General features: G+C 40.5%; 2 protein-coding genes across 2 annotated transcripts; one reads left to right on the top strand and one right to left on the bottom strand.

Moving 5' to 3' along the window:
• Positions 1-173: 173 nt before the first annotated feature.
• On the bottom strand, positions 174-5,525 carry mthfd2 (methylenetetrahydrofolate dehydrogenase (NADP+ dependent) 2, methenyltetrahydrofolate cyclohydrolase). The gene is made up of 8 exons (XM_085425581.1): positions 5,315-5,525; positions 3,585-3,769; positions 3,329-3,451; positions 2,895-3,047; positions 2,699-2,806; positions 2,525-2,617; positions 2,302-2,427; positions 174-1,483 (listed from the first exon to the last, which is right to left on the bottom strand). The coding sequence occupies exons 1-8, from the start codon at positions 5,392-5,394 to the stop codon at positions 1,335-1,337; spliced, it is 1,017 nt and encodes a 338-aa protein (XP_085281707.1). The 5' UTR covers positions 5,395-5,525; the 3' UTR covers positions 174-1,334.
• A 1,418-nt stretch (positions 5,526-6,943) lies between these two features.
• On the top strand, positions 6,944-15,639 carry LOC146657476 (MOB kinase activator 1A). Its single transcript, XM_085425582.1, has 6 exons — positions 6,944-7,685; positions 8,822-8,988; positions 9,427-9,520; positions 10,930-11,063; positions 11,689-11,852; positions 13,724-15,639. Exons 1-6 carry the CDS (start codon positions 7,672-7,674, stop codon positions 13,799-13,801), a joined length of 651 nt encoding a protein of 216 aa, XP_085281708.1. The 5' UTR covers positions 6,944-7,671; the 3' UTR covers positions 13,802-15,639.
• Positions 15,640-16,095: the final 456 nt, after the last annotated feature.

Raw genomic sequence — 16,095 nt, 5'->3', positions numbered from 1 at the left:
CCGTTATTATTATCTTATTTAATTTGAGATATTTATTAATTAAATAATTCCAGTCTGTTTTGGTTCATTTCCAAATACCAGACTGCTACAGCCCACTTAACAACTAAAAAAAAATCCCCTGGGGCTCACCCAAATTATAAATCTTCACTCTAATGAAAGTACAGGACGAAGTATTTCCTTGAAAATTTTATTCAAATAAACAAACTCCCTGCAACTGGGACACAAACTTCAACACAAGAGCAGAAAATTAAAAGTAATGAGTACTATCAAACTATCCACTTCTTTTTACTAGTTTTTTTTATTTATTCATTTTTTTATTCACTTTATATAAATGAATGTACATAAATGTAACTGACCACAAAGAATTAATGCAGTTCTGAAGGTAAAAAGAGGGGCCAACCCATTGCTAGGAAAGTATACCTAATAATGTCCACTGAGTGTATGCTGTCAATTTTAATTAAGACTGAGGTCATTGTCCTTTGTTTTAAGCTACATTTTGAAACAAAGTAAAAACACATATTTAATTTTAGTGAATACGCAAATCCCCCAGATCTCCCTTCTGATTTCAGTCAGTCTTAATTAGTTTTTGTATATTCAGTAAATCTGAGACAGAGCGCCAAACTCAGTGAACTCAAACTTTACTGCTCTTCAACTCCAAGATCATTCCTCGAGGCGAGAGGTGCATCCAGTTACAGCAAAACAGGAAAAGAAAAGAACTAGAAAGAAGTGCAGGAAACACGGACATCATTTACTTGGCGGTTAAAAAGTAACAGAAAAACATCATTAGGAGACATTTGTAATATTTATTTCAAAGATTTCTCAAAGGCAATTGTGAATCTTTAAAGCTTGTATACGGATATACATACTTGCCCCTGATGACATTAGCCCTTATCACCCTTTGCACATCAGGATAAACTAATAGAAAGACATACAGCAGAAAGGCTTCAGTCACCCGGCAAGCTAATCCTCACCACCCGGTTTCACTCATGTTCAAACACTGTGTCAATGTACCAATAAATAACAATCTCAGAAAATTCTTTAAAACCTTGCACAATGCAAATGATAAATACTGAAAACACTGTTACATTAAACATGCTGCTGCATCAGTGAATGTAACAGTCTAATTATGGCTGGACCTGGAGTCATGAAAGGTTAACGACATCAGCAGAAAGAGATCCATAAGGCTATCATCTTTCCAGTCCATGTGCAAGGGGAGCATGGCAGGTTGCTCCAAGTAAAAAAAATAAATAAATAATAACGGTAGTGTTGGGAAGGTGGAGAGTGGGCTCGTCGGTGGAATGTGTCACTGTTGCTGGGATGTGGTCTTGATCCAATTAGGACGCAACAGCCATGCGGATCCTCTGTGGGGGACACAGGAGGACATTCTTGGCTGCTTTGACAGTGTTTTTCATCAGCATCGCCACAGTCATCGGGCCAACGCCTCCTGGCACTGGGGTGATGAATCCCGCCTTCTGTCTCACACCTGAAAGTGCACAGGAAAAGTATGACGATTAAGACCTTATACACCAAATGGAACTTTCCAGAAATCAGGTCCTCCTTCCATCATCGTGTGTATAAATATAATTTAAACAACATAAAGGTCACTTTATAAATAACACGGGTAATGAGGCAACATGATGCCAAGTATGTGCTCCAGAAACATGATCACGTTCAGCTTCCAAGAAGCAAAGTATAAGTCTGTGCCAAATGTTTGTTTATCAAACATTTATTTATTCCCTTTCCTCCATGAAGGAAGCGACGTCATTGGTTCGTTTTGCTAGCAGGATTACTCAAAGAGTTGTGCATGTATCTGCATGGATGTAAAGGAAGCTCCAGCTTGGTTGTATTAACTTTTGGATGTGAATTGCAAGTGTTCAATATGGGAAAAATCTGACATTTTGTGTCATATTGTCACATATAGAAATCTAATTAAAACAACAAACATCATTATAATGTTTTCTAGAAACTATTACAAACTAATCTAGCTCCAGAACAACGACAAAGCTAGCAGGTCACACTGCTTAATCTTCGAATTTGGGCGTTTTCAGTCCCATTGCCACAGCTGTATAAAAATCAAGCACAAAGCCATGCAGTGTGCTTTTACAAACATTTATGAAAGAGTGGGTCGCTTTAAAAAGCTCACTGAACTTGAGTGTGGTACTGTAATAGGATACAGCTGTTACAGAGCGTGCGCGGGGGAGTTGAAAAAGGTTGCCTGTAGTACGTTTTATTGGAACACAATTTTAAATGCCTGTGTGGAGCACTGAGGTGTTCACATATGTTCTCCCTCTCAAGCCTTACCTTCAAAATCCACATCCCCAACCAGTCGGCTCTTTCCAGTGACGGGGTCCTGCACTCTGTTTATTCCGACGTCGATCACAGCTGCTCCCTCTTTGATCATGTCTGCAGTGATGAGGTTTGGAATCCCTGAAAGGTCAGTAACGTGCACACACGCACAAAGAGTACAGTTAGTGAAGTACAGCAAAAAGACAAAAAAGATTAACAAACAAGCCAACCAACAAACCTGCGGCAGCCACAATGATGTCAGCAATTTTAGTGTGTTGGCGAAGTTGATCCTTTGGAGTGTATCGGTGAGAAATTGTGACTGTAGCGTCACCTGCCACAGAGAACAGAGGCGTTAGGGGTGCACACGCTTTGGTTTTATCACCCAGCAATGCGCGCACACATCCTGTCCTACCTCCGGGCCTCTCGTGACGGCCGTCTGTGTGCAGCAACATGGCGATGGGCATGCCCACGTTCTTGGAGCGTCCGGCAACCACAACATTCTTCCCAAAAGTAGGAATACCTGGAAGATAAGAAAATTTGCAATCTTTTAGATAGGGTTAAAATGCTGTTGAAGAGTCTGAGAGGAAGAAGGTGGTCACTATAGTTACCTGTGCGTTTAATAATTTCCCAAACACCCCAGGGAGTGGCAGGGAGCATGGTGGACTGATCCAGGCACATGCGGCCCACGTTGACCACGTGGAAACCGTCCACATCCTTGGTTGGGGAAACTGCATTGCAAACTGCACGCTCATCGATGTGTTCTGTCCAAAGAAAAGGGAGTTACAGTCAAAACAACTTCATCAACTCGTTCTGCTCACGGTGATAAGGTCAAATTCAGTTTCTCAGAGCAAATTCTGCCTCCAGCATGAAAGAAAATCCAAGCAAGAGACAGAAGGCAGGTGGGCAGTTTTCTGCTCCAACGTAGGCGCTGCAAACACACGTTCACCAAAGCTTGCATTCAGCCGTCATACTGGATTTCTAGACACCACGCACACGTACGCAAACCCGACTCCCAATGCAGGATTTCCCAGTTTTTCTGTACCTGGCAAAGGCAGCTGTACCAGTAGACCGTCCACGCGGGGGTCGGTGTTGAGTTTATCGATCAAGTCCAGTAACTCCTCCTCACTGATGTTCGTGTGCTTGAGAATCGTCTCACTTGAGATTCCTGTGGGAGGTCGAACACACAGGCGAACATTTGCAGTTTTGCCAATCACACGTATGAGGAATGTGCACCCCAGCCTTTAAAAAAAAAAAAAAAAAAAAAGGGGGAAAAGAAAGAACCCCCCCCAAACACCTACCGACATCAGCCGCAGCCCGTGTCTTGTTCAGGACGTAGGAGTGGCTGGCTGGGTTGTCTCCCACGAGAATAACACTCAGATGGGGTCTTCGGTGGCCGGTTGAGACCCATTCCTCTAAGTCGGCCCGGACCTCATCCCTAATTTGCCGTGCGAGTTTCTTTCCTGAGATGACCACCGCCTCCTGCCTGGGAGTTGGCGAGACAATTGTGGTCAGAAGACAAGTTATTGGGCATCAAGATGCTGGGATTCATTGTTTAATTCCTGACAGATTTGTACACAGCTTTATTGAAAAGCGTTGGCCAACATGGCACAAATAACAGCACTGCGGCGCCAAAGCTAAGCCAAAATTCTTTCAACTAGGACTCATGTAAACTCATCTCAACCTTAATCCAAGCACCAGTTCTAGCCTCTAAAATTAGACATTAGACTGGGCCACATGCTTTACTACCACTTATGTTTCAATATGTATAGTAAACTGGTAGAAACAAGCAAGGAAAGTCAGGCTCTTTGAGCGTCTAACCATCAGGCACGGTCAGAGATATTCGATGGTTAAAACTCATGTACAGTATTTAGGACTGTACAGACGGCCGCCGCACCGTTTTGTCCTCTTTACACAAGTGTCAAAGATGGTTCTCCGTTATATAATGACAAGCAGAGCGCAGGGGCTAATAACTGAAGAGTAATGAGCCATCAACAGTGATGTAACCGTCACTTTTATCCTGTCCAAAGTAATTAAATCCTCAGAGAAAAGGATTGAGTGTTTTGGGGAGAATCACTGGGACCAGTGTATCAGGTCCCAGACGCAATGTGTCGAGGTTACAGGGCTAATAGAAGTTCAAATCCCCCGACAGGCTGAGGAAAGATCTCTCTTTACAAATGTTTGAATCACTCATGTTCATAATCGTTTACTCTGCACATGATAACACAGCACTAGTACCTCTCGCAGCTGAGTTTGCATAAATTTTCCTGGCATATAAATGAAATTAACTTGAAGTAACGTGATCCCACCAGATCTAATTTCACAAGCAGTGATGTAAGATAATCACACACACACACCCTAAATTATCAGCCTTGTGTCTTTATAAATCACGCAGATCATGTGCAGGACCCACGAGATTTAGGAGTAGTTTTTTGTGTGTGTGTGTGTGTGTGTGTGTGTGTGTGTGTGTGTGTGTGTGTGTGTGTGTGTGTGTGTGTGTGTAAGATTAGTTAATTGCATGTAGTCATACTGCACTCAGCACGTTTCCAATAAATACCTGCACATGCAGACACTTGCTGACTGGCTGCTGCAGCATTACTCTCAGCGTGTTATCAGGTTTTACAGACCATGTGATCAGATCTGCCCTGCGTCTTCATTTTTCCCCAGGTGTGCACAACTAAATCTCGAACTCCACCTGAAGCCTGCCACTGGGTGCAAGCATTCACACAGATTTCATCAGCCAGCCCCCCCACCTCATCTACACCTGCAATATTACCGGCTTGACGCTGGGGGCGCTGCGAAATGTGTTCCACTGAGGACGTTTAGTGCAATAAAACAATAAAAGCCGGCAGAATAAAACCCAGCGACCTCATCCGCGTACACAAAAGCCTACAAACAAGTGGGCACACGAAAAAAACAAACAAAAAAGAAGCAAACACTCCCACCGAGTGAGGTAACAGAGCCGCCTCAGAGGTCGTAAAATGACCGTTAAAGCCGCTCAGATCGCAGCAGATGTGCGGAGGAGACTCACCTCGAGGCGGACGTGTGCAGTTTACAGACTTGGTGCTGTGTGTGCTGGCACAGTTTCCTGAGAGTCCTGAGCGCTGCCATTTCTCACCGGCTCACAGAAGACGAGACACAGCTACAGCGCCGGTTACGAAAGCCTGGGTCTGACGGAGAGAGGCTGGGAAGGAGGAAGAGGAGCAGAGCGGCTTTAAACACCTCCCCCCGCTCGTGCAAGCTGCCTACGTCACTGCTATCAGTCACCACCAGCCCTCCGCTGCGGATACCAGAGCCCTGCCCCTTTACAGCAGCCCTGCGTGGCACAGGCGTGGAAGTTCATGAGCGGTACCAGGTCAGAATTGTTGTCGTTTTTAGAGCTTTAAAGGTATTTTTCACGTACAGTTTCCACGTTCAAACATCATAGTTAACTAAAACAACATTGAAACCAAGTCTAGGTGTGGTAAAAACATTTGAATCAACTGACTTAAAAGCTAATTCATAAAAAAAAACTTAAGAATATTATATAGTTGCAAAACTAACTTAATTGTTTTGTATTTTCACAGAACTTTTTGCAGTTTTCACCGCAGGCCAAAGTCACACCCTGCAATGCTCAGAGATACTGCAGCTTAATGAGGCTTTGGCATAAATTAATATCGAGTCTATCAAATGAAGCGTTGTGTTTGTATTGTAATACATTTTCTGAACTTCCTAAATCTTGCTTCTAACTCTTAACGCCCACATTATAATAAGAAAACTAAAACCAACACTGAAACTGGATTGTTATTATTAGATTACTAAATGATTATCATGGCTTTCTTGGTCAAGTTGAGCCATTGTAATTACTTTATTCCCTATTGGCAGCTTTAACATCCTTTAAAACGTTTTTTTTCTGAAACCATAACAAAAAACAACTACAAATATAATGGCGTACATGGCACATTTATCTATTGGATGTATTAAAGCAGATTTTTATACATTTAAGTACTCACTTGTGTACACATAACAAGAATTGTACTTTAGTCAAGCACTTGATTAAATGTAGGTCTTATCTGTACTCATGTTTATTTCAAACTGTGGGCTCTTAAAGGAAAAACATTTCTAAGGCAGTAGATTTTTTGGAGTTAACCCCAGTGTCTGCTGGAGGTTTTGTGGAAAAAATTAATACCTGACTGAACCTTTTGAAACACACTGATCTGTTCTCTGTTTGCCACTGTTTGTTCTCACTCTTTGGTGTAACCACAAGCGAACAGCCTAGCTTTAGAGCTTGGAGAGTACCGAGATATACTGTAGTTCCTTATCTGGAGAGCACATGCAGGGTGGGCTATAAATGAATAGGTAGGTTCTCTGACAGATAATGTTGTATGCTTCAGATCATATGCTGTCTCTCTCTTCTCTTCTCCATCTTTCAGGTACAAGTTCATCTTATTTCATATATCCAAAGATTTATTTATTTATTTTATATATATACATTTATATATTTATTTATTTTATATTTTGATATCTCTCTGATAAGTTTGTGTTTCCAGACTAATGATGCCTTCACCTGAACTGATGTGTCTTTTTTGACTCATATTGCGAGTTCCAAATGCAAATCCAAGACTTTATACCTTTTACTCCAGATCTTTTATCTGCTTAATTAGTTTTGCTATAATGAGGGAACAGGCCTCACCTGGCCATGAAATAGCTTGTTATTTGACTGAAAATGGAAAAGATTTAAGCTGACAGTCTGCACTTAGATCACATATCCATTGTTTGATTTGAAATCTGACTCTGTCTCACCCTGTCCCTAGGATCTACCTCTGTCACACCAGTCCTCTGCATGTCCTCCTTCGCTACATCCATGAACCTTCTCTGAGGTCTTCCTCTTGTTCTCCTGGCTGACAGCTTCATATTCACCTTCCTTTGTCCAGTATATCCACTATCTCTTCTCTGCACCATGTCCAAACCCTCTCAGCCCTACCTCTCTAACTTTGTCTTCAAACTCACAACTCACTGCTGTCTCACGGTCCTCATATTAAACAATCAAAAAATGATATAGAACTTAAGGGGAATGTTCTATGTCACAGTATTACAGTGTCACAGTATGTCACAGTGCTCCAGGATGACACATAAGAAAGTAACAGCTTTCTAACAGAAAGTTTTTGATCTTGGAATATGTACGTAGTAGTACCCACAGGCAGCCTGAAGGGGGCGACAGACTACCGGTTGCGCTGCTGCAGACAGAGGAAGAGGGTCTGCGGGTGCAGTTCATGTTAGCCTTCACTATTGCTGTTAGCAGGCACCACTGACAAGTGCCTCGCACAGTGTACTTCTAAAACGCGTTTTTGTTTATTAAACCAGCTTTAAGAGTTCAAATCGAGGGTCTTAAACGATTCCTGCGCCAAGATGAGCTTCCTGTTGTAAGTAAAAAAAAAAGTTTTTGCTTTTTTAAGCGCTCGTTGAGTTACAGCCGGAGCTTGCGGTTAATGTTAGCTGCGCTTCTGCGAAGTTCAGTCAAGGGAAGTAAGCGGCGATAAAATAAGACACCGCTACATAAAGAGGTCAGCTACCCATCCCAGTCTTAGTATAGTTTTAAGTTATGTTAAAGTCACCCATTTCTTACGCAGAGCTACCACTGATGATTGTAACATGATCGGGAAACTGTTGATTTACAGTTCGCCACAACTCGCGAACTATAACTTTTTAAAGTAGTGAGTTAGTACGTGCTAACTTTGCTAGCCTGGTGAGCAGCGCTAACTCGCGTTTGGTTAGCCAGCTTAGCTCATATAGTCACTCTCTAATTGACTTAAGCGATGCTAGACATTCAATTTTTAGTTATGAGCCACACCTTTGGAGGTCTAATCTCGCTGGGTTGTTATAAAGTGTAAAGCAACGCCGCTAATTAAGTTTCCGTTGTTTACAGTAATACCGTGACACTGGTGTATTTCCTGTCAGTGGGTATACACTATGATGTGGTTGAGTCACGGCTCTGACGCTGTGGAAACCAAAGTTTTTGGTTTGATAGCAAACGCTGCAGCGGTCATCCATCACGAGTTTGGATTCAGCGTGAAGTTCATAGATGTCCACCACCAAGCTTGCATCTGCTGAGTGCACACATGAATAGGAGTCCTCCTGTGTTTAGATCAAGGCCCAGGAAGAGGATCTGCTCTAAGATTAGCCTTTTAAAAACAACACTTTAGAGAAAAGTCTCTTGTTTATATAGTTCACTATCACAAGTTCAGTTTTTATTGTGTTCAGCTCCCTGTCCTGTTACACATTTGATTTGACAGTCTTACCCCAAAAGACCTTATAAAGGAAAAAAATAAAAGAGGAAGGAAAACACATGAAAGTCAGCCATGCAGGGATCAGACACAGACAGATCAACATGTCCAGTTAACAGTATATTTATCAGATATCAGATATTTAAGATGTAAAAATTACATTGTCAACATTTGAAGGGCAGACGTTAACCCCGCAGGGGGCAGACAGATATGGCCTGTGCCACATGACCACCGTGAAGACAATATTTCTTAGATCCACTTTGATTTCTTTCCAGTGGTAGTCGCTCATCTAAGACCTTCAAGCCGAAGAAGAACATCCCAGAGGGCTCCCACCAGTATGAGCTGCTGAAACATGCAGAGGCAACGCTGGGTAGCGGAAACCTGAGACAGGCTGTCATGCTGCCAGAAGGAGAGGATCTCAATGAATGGATTGCAGTGAATAGTGAGTGACTTAGTACACACACAGTATCCAACTAACCAGTTAAAGTTTGTACCTGTGCCCAGTGTTAGTATGAATCATAAATAAAATAGTTCTGTACAGGTGCTGCACATTTGCACCACCCTGTGGTGTGAAAAGAGTAGTAGGGTCATAGAAGAGTGCACACAGCTGGCAAACTGGTAAATAATTGGTTGTTGCATTAAGCAGGGATTGTAGAATTACATGTTTTATATATTATCTCTAATAAAATATGGTATGTTTAAATATATTGCTTATGTGCATTTTGTGCTTTTAAATCTATTAAACTGTGAGTGTAGATGATACTAAAATACATATTATAATCTAATTTGTTGCAAACCCCCCCCCTCCCAGTTCTTTCTTCATAATAATAACATGCATAAATTCTGGATAAAACAAATAAGTATTTACTCTTTCCATTAGCGGTGGATTTCTTCAACCAGATCAACATGCTGTACGGTACCATCACCGAGTTCTGCACCGAGACGAGCTGCTCCGTGATGTCTGCAGGACCAAGGTAACGCCAGTCATTGTCCTCCTCATGTTTGTGCTCTTAATTTAGAGCAAGTATTTTCACTAGGGCATATTTAACTGAAGTCACTTTGTGACACAGCAGGAAAACCACGGGTGTTTAGTTGCTTTATCGATTTGTGTGGTTAATGATGTATACGATGGCCCACTGTCATGCGTATATGGGTAATGTCAAGAGCCATCTGTAAGATTGATCAATTCAACACAACAACACCGAGACTAGGGCTGCAGCGATTAGTCAAGTAATTTGATTATAAAAAATTCTCGACACAAATTCTTTGCTCCAGTGCTTCATTTAACTGTAGCACGTAGGTGTTGCCATGGAAATGTGAGCCACATTTGTGACTAAAAACAGACCTGCAATACAAACACAATAAAAAGTTTGATAACATTAGATTGTATTAATTAATTCAATTAAAAACAAAACGTTAAAACTTTTTTTCACAAGCCAATAGAAATTTAGACCGGCCAGCAAAACTCAGAGGCAGAGTAAAGGTAAATTTTTTTGCCTTAGTTTAAATTTCATTTACATCTTATTTTGACCTTTGACTGTACTTGAGATTATTTATATATTTTTACATTTCAGAGAAGTGGATTTTTGACTTTTAAGACTTGGGTTATTATTGAGCTATGAGAGAAACATTTTTTAGTGTTTGATACCAAAACATAATGTTTTTGTTGAGGATTTAATCCCCCCCCCCCCCCCCCCCCCCCCCCCAAACAAAAAAAAAAGACCAACAAAAGGAAAAAGCTAAATCTGTTTTGCACTGTGTGTCAGACAAAGCAAAATTCAGCTGACTCATTTCATGCGGGTCCACTTCCTGTGTTTTATCATCTCCACAATTAAATTTTATCTATTTATTTGCCGTTGTTTTACCAGGAAGTGTCACTGAGATAAAAATAGCTTTCTTTTACATAAGAGACCTGGTCCAGCTGTTAAGACCTGATGTCCTGAGTTAACTGCAGAATCAGATTCCCAGATCACATTTTTAGTGGTGAGATGGTTAAGTTAAATCAGCTTCAAATCAGTCATCTGAATGTCACATGAGGAACACGGGAATTCAATCTTGCTTGTGGACTCTGTAGAAGCTGTTTAGTTAGACTCTTCCCCTATCCTCTGTCCTGCCAAGACTTTCTGCGCTCAGTCTCTAATCAGGAGGAAGAGACGAGGGGGGTTCACTTCCTGTTGACATAGCCGCCATCAAGACTACGAAACTTCTGCATTTCCCTCTTCTGTTCTTTTTTTGGCCTGTCAGCTACCAGATGACGTTCCACTGTCCTGACAGATACACAGTTATATGCAGAGCTCTCATTTTTCTTCAGCAAGTCCAGTTTAACTAGTGAAACAAGGTGGTAATCTGAGAGATGACTACTGATTTTGTTCTTTCTCTGAAGGTATGAGTATCACTGGGCTGATGGTACCAATATTAAGAAGCCCATCAAATGCTCTGCACCCAAGTACATTGACTATTTGATGACTTGGGTGCAGGATCAGCTGGATGATGAGACACTTTTCCCCTCCAAGATCGGTGAGTTTTAACAAAACTTAAAGCTTTTGTTTGTGTTTAACAGATAGAGGGATGTTTCCTTTGACTTTACTTTTAGCCTGTGAGAATAATTATGGTGTTATTGGTCTTCTGTGTTTTTGATAAAAAGACCAAAGAGCAGAAATAAGTTTTTTAGCTGCACACTTGGCATTTAAAGCAATGCAATCCTAAACATACAGACAAGATAACCAAGGGCAGCAGGATAATGGTGTTGGCGGTCCAAGCCAGTCACATGACTTCAGTCCAGCTAAACTGTGTCTTGCATGCTGAGGAGCAGACTGATGCCAAGAAGCCCCTTAGACAAACAAGCTTTCTCTTTGTTCATTTTCTACAGCTGAGGTTTTAAAACTGGAAGACAGCGCATGAGAAGGTTACAGTTCTTGCTGCCAGTCTGTCTGTGAATGTGATACTATCACTTTTAAACTGGAAAAGTATCGCTTTAACTATCAGCATTGTAGTTTTATATCAAAACATCATTTTTTAAGCTAGGCAAATGAGCTAAAAGTCCAGCAATCCTCTGGATTTAGGATGAAATTCATAGTGGACATTGAGGCAGCGCATTCTCTTCTCTTGACATCAGCATTTTCCAACCCCTTCTCCCCTACAGGAGTTCCCTTTCCCAAGAATTTCATGTCTGTGGCCAAAACCATCCTGAAGCGCCTGTTCAGGGTTTACGCTCACATCTACCACCAGCATTTTGACTCTGTGATGCAGCTGCAGGAGGAGGCCCACCTCAACACCTCCTTCAAGCACTTCATTTTCTTTGTTCAGGTAGGTGGTTTGTGGTTCTACAGCCCCTTTCATACCTGGACTGTTATTTATATATATACTGATCTAAAGAGTCCCGAGTCATTTTTTCTCTTACTTGAGTAATCTTTGTGAGGGGGAACTAATAATGTTTCTGAAACTGTTTCCATTTGGCTCAGGTTTGAATAAAAGCATTTTTAAGATAGTGACAACTTCTTGTAATATATATCTACATTGAGCCACTTCCATAACTGATACCACATATTTTTGCAATGCTACCTCAGTCTGTAAGCAGTTAAATTAGAATACATGTGACTCATGCACATTCGCCTGACATGAGTATCTTGCTGCAAGACTCTTGTGGAGAAGACAGATGTAGTTAAAATCCTCCTGAAATGTTTGCATGTACACACACCTCCATGTAGAAATAGTAGTCATTACTCTGCTGAAAGCCATAATTAGAAAGTTAGCTCCCTCTTCTCATCCTTTTCATCTTGATCATGTGCACACTAATTCTCTGGCGTCCATTGCACATTAACTTTTAAGTGAAACTGTGATTGGCGACTTCTTTGGCCTCCCGGTTTATTTCTGTTCAGCAGTGTGCTGCGTGTGCCTGCACGGCTATTTTTGTCCACGCGGTTCTCTTCAAGATCCTTAAATGTGGTAATGTCCACATAAAAAAAAAAAAGTAATGTGAAGAGCCAAACAGGGGGGAAAAAGTCACTTTTGAGGAAAAAAAAAAGATTGAAATTGATATTTAAACACCTTCACAGACCACACTTGTCACAATAGCTGACATTGCTCAAACACAGGAATAAGCTGAGCTACTCTCAGTTGCAGAACAAGATAAAACCACATCTTAATAGGGTGTGGCAGTAAATACTATGTGCTGTTAAGATGTCTTTTTATCATAGACTATACATAATGTACTTAAGTGTCTTGCGTCACACGTGCTTGATGCTAAATGCCAGTTTTAGTGCAGGTACTGATGCTCTAACTGCTTCAACAACAATAATAAGAGGCCATCGCCTGCAAAGAAAGGTCGACATACGCAGGATTCCATTAGCAGTCAGGATAAGCGGTCACACGAATATGGTTGTTAACCCAGGGTTTATGAATCTAGCACTCATGTTAAAGGGGTGGTGTTGGCAGCCATCACAAACATGCCTAGGTCTACTGTCACCAAAGCAGTTGAATTTACAGAAGATAAAACTATAATGCAGACAAAGCAGCCGTATGTGTGTCGGTAATAGGAAAAGCACAGTAGAGCAGTACAGTATTAAGGTCCTGTGTGAATGTGCAGTCAGTATGATGGGAAAAGACCTGCTGTGTTAATAAAGTCAAGGCCGGGGGGTCAGTGAATACAGTCGTGTCTTAAAATCTATCTTTTATGACTGACGTTCAGCGTGGACAGACATAGACTTTAGAAGTTACTAAAAAAAAAAAAAAAAACTTTAGATGCTCCTGCTATCTGAGCATGGTAGCCTGAGGTATCTTCCATGAATCCATTCCTAATCTCGGACATAAGGTTATTTCTTCAGCGTAAATGACCAGGATACCTTGGTAAGAAGTGAACCATCCTCATAGTACAGAAACCAAAGTCAACCCTGAAATGACCCAAATCCTGGTTCATAGTACAGGCCTTGTGTTGGTTGTGGAGAGAAATTTTTATTTTTGAGCTTTAGTAAATGCTACACTTTTATTTTATAGTTTTACACTGTAAACTTAAAGGTTCCCTGTCTAGTTTTCTCCTAAATAGATAAATAATGTTTACATTAATCATTCACATTGTGTCTATCCATGAGGTCTGAGAACCATTTAATTAAACTTATAAAATATATCTTAGAAACTAATCTGGAATACATGTGTAATTTTTAAAAACTTTTTTCTTACAGGAGTTCAACCTCATTGACCGGCGAGAGCTCGCTCCCCTGCACGACTTGATCGAGAAGCTTGGATCAAAGGACAGATAGACATTTCATCACACGTCTTCCCTTCATAACATTTTTTTCTCCTTTTTTTCGCTGTCTGTGACCTCTTCTACCTCTGACTTCTAGCCTCAGCTCTGAAAATCTGTGCCTTCCTCCTCGTATCTCCTGAATCTTTGCTGTATTCTTTCTCTTTTGTTCCTTTCGGTTGTTTGCTGTCTTTGAGCCTCTGTTTTTTGTTTATTTTAGCTTCACAAGATCATAAAATAATTTTGTAGAGTAAACTTTTTTTTTTATATACAGGACTGTGGTTAGTGACTCTTTAAGAGCAACCTACTGATTTTTTTTTCTTTCTTTTTTTCTCTCAATTGGACCAAGGACATTTGGAAGTTGAAGTGAAACACAGCTGATCCGCTGTAATTACAGAAACTGACCAAATGTAGGTTTTTCTTTTTCTTTTTTAACTCTCTGTCATTAGTTTACAGGGAGAGTAACAGGAAGGATTGGGGGTAGTGACGTTAACAAAGGTTTTCAGAGGGCTTTTGTAACATTACATGAAGGCAGGCAAAAAAATGTAACAGTATATTATAGTATATTAACAGTATATAGAGCTCTGTCACGCGCTAGTTGTGTATCTGATATCCCACACGCTAACAGGGGTCTGATTATGTGACGAGATTCAGTGATAGTTAATCGTAAGGTGCCTTTCCTCTTACACCATAAAAGAACATCATCTTAGACTCCAGTAGTTTCAGTTTGATCACACATTACTGTCTTTTTGCACTTTTTTTCCTTCCTTATTTGATTAAAATAGTAAAATGTGAGATATAGTGCTTTTATTTACAATTTGGTTCCACCTATAGCTTTTATAATGACCCTGTGAAGGGACTATGTAGTGTAAAGTCAACCTGTTAACAGCAAAATATAATCTGTGAACTTTTTAAAAAATTTTAGTTCTTTTCTGTGGTGCCGATTAAAGTCAGTGCTGGTACTTAGTTTCTTTGTTTTTCCTTTTATTTTCAAAATTTGTACTAAATATTCCCCCTGAAATGGACCATAGTGGATAATTATTACTATTATTACACCTGTACACCTGAGATGTATGCAGTATTTCAGGCATGGGCAGTTCCTCCGGCTTCAAACAGCAGGGCTGTTTGTACTACCATCTTTTTATAAACTGAAGCAGATTATATTCCTGCTGAATGCTTTGTCTGGTTTTATCAAGGGAATTCTTGTTGGACCTAAATTTCTATTGGACAATCACGTGACCAATTATGATCTTAAATTATGCACAACAGGAACTAACTATTAGATTTAGGGGCAGCAGGATTCATTTTATTTTTTGTTACCACTTTGTAAGAAAGACTTGTCGTCATACCAAGGTAAAGGTGTAATTGTAAACTTTTAGCTCACGGCTCACAAGATGCTAGTCAAGTCAGTACTCTGCAGGCATTTCCAGGCATTACCTTGAATCTGTATTCAATGACATGTTTTTGAAATTTATTTTCTTTTTTTTTTCCCCTCATGATTTTTATTTTTAAGATTTTGGTATGACGTTACATTTCATATTGCATTGCAAAATGTTGGCTTTATCTTTTGAATCTTGTTTAACAAAAAGGGCTTTGAAATGAATGAAACCAGTTTTGTTTTTGTTTTTGGTTTTTTTTTTTTTTGTTGTTGTCTTTTTTTTTATTGGACCAATTGTTGGCTGGTCATTCAGGCTAAGAAAGAGTTGTTTGTATGTACCACGTCCACACATTTGCTGTACATAAGATCAGTGTTTTCTCTGAACAAACCTGTGCCTTACCATAATGGAAGTGTCTGATATGATGGCATTGATAGATCAGAAACTCAATAAACACTGAAAAGACACTGCTGCTTGGTGTGTACTGCATTTCCATGACATGTCTTTTTAAAAGACTATCAATACCAATATTAGTGTTTCTGACAGTTCATTTAGTAACATGCAGCTGAGCAGTTTCCAGGGAATCATTTTGTAGGGCTTTTACGGGAGCAGATACTGGTGCTGATGCTGGGTTCATGGCTTTCTACTGCCCTGCACAGCTCTCCTTGAGTAACCGCCTATCTCCTGAGCAGGGAGACACAGCAGAACATCTTGGGATGGCATGACGGGCTGCAGGTGCCATCAAGAACACTAGCAAAAGCGATACTAGAGAAAAATCAGTTAGTGATAAAGAGAGCAATATTCTAGTAACCATTTGCAAAGCCATTCCCTTATGCAGGTGGTCTTGTTAGCTCTGCAGTGCACCTGTTGTAGCTTTCATTTGCAACAAAGCACAAGAAGTAAATTCTCAGTGTTTGATGCTTCTATCTGGACA

This window comes from Rhamphochromis longiceps, linkage group LG12 (genome assembly GCF_057381845.1).
Source record: "Rhamphochromis longiceps isolate RC_006_pf linkage group LG12, R_longiceps_female_GT1.1, whole genome shotgun sequence".
Classification (NCBI taxonomy): domain Eukaryota; kingdom Metazoa; phylum Chordata; class Actinopteri; order Cichliformes; family Cichlidae; genus Rhamphochromis; species Rhamphochromis longiceps.
This window is presented reverse-complemented; position numbering and strand designations above follow the sequence as displayed.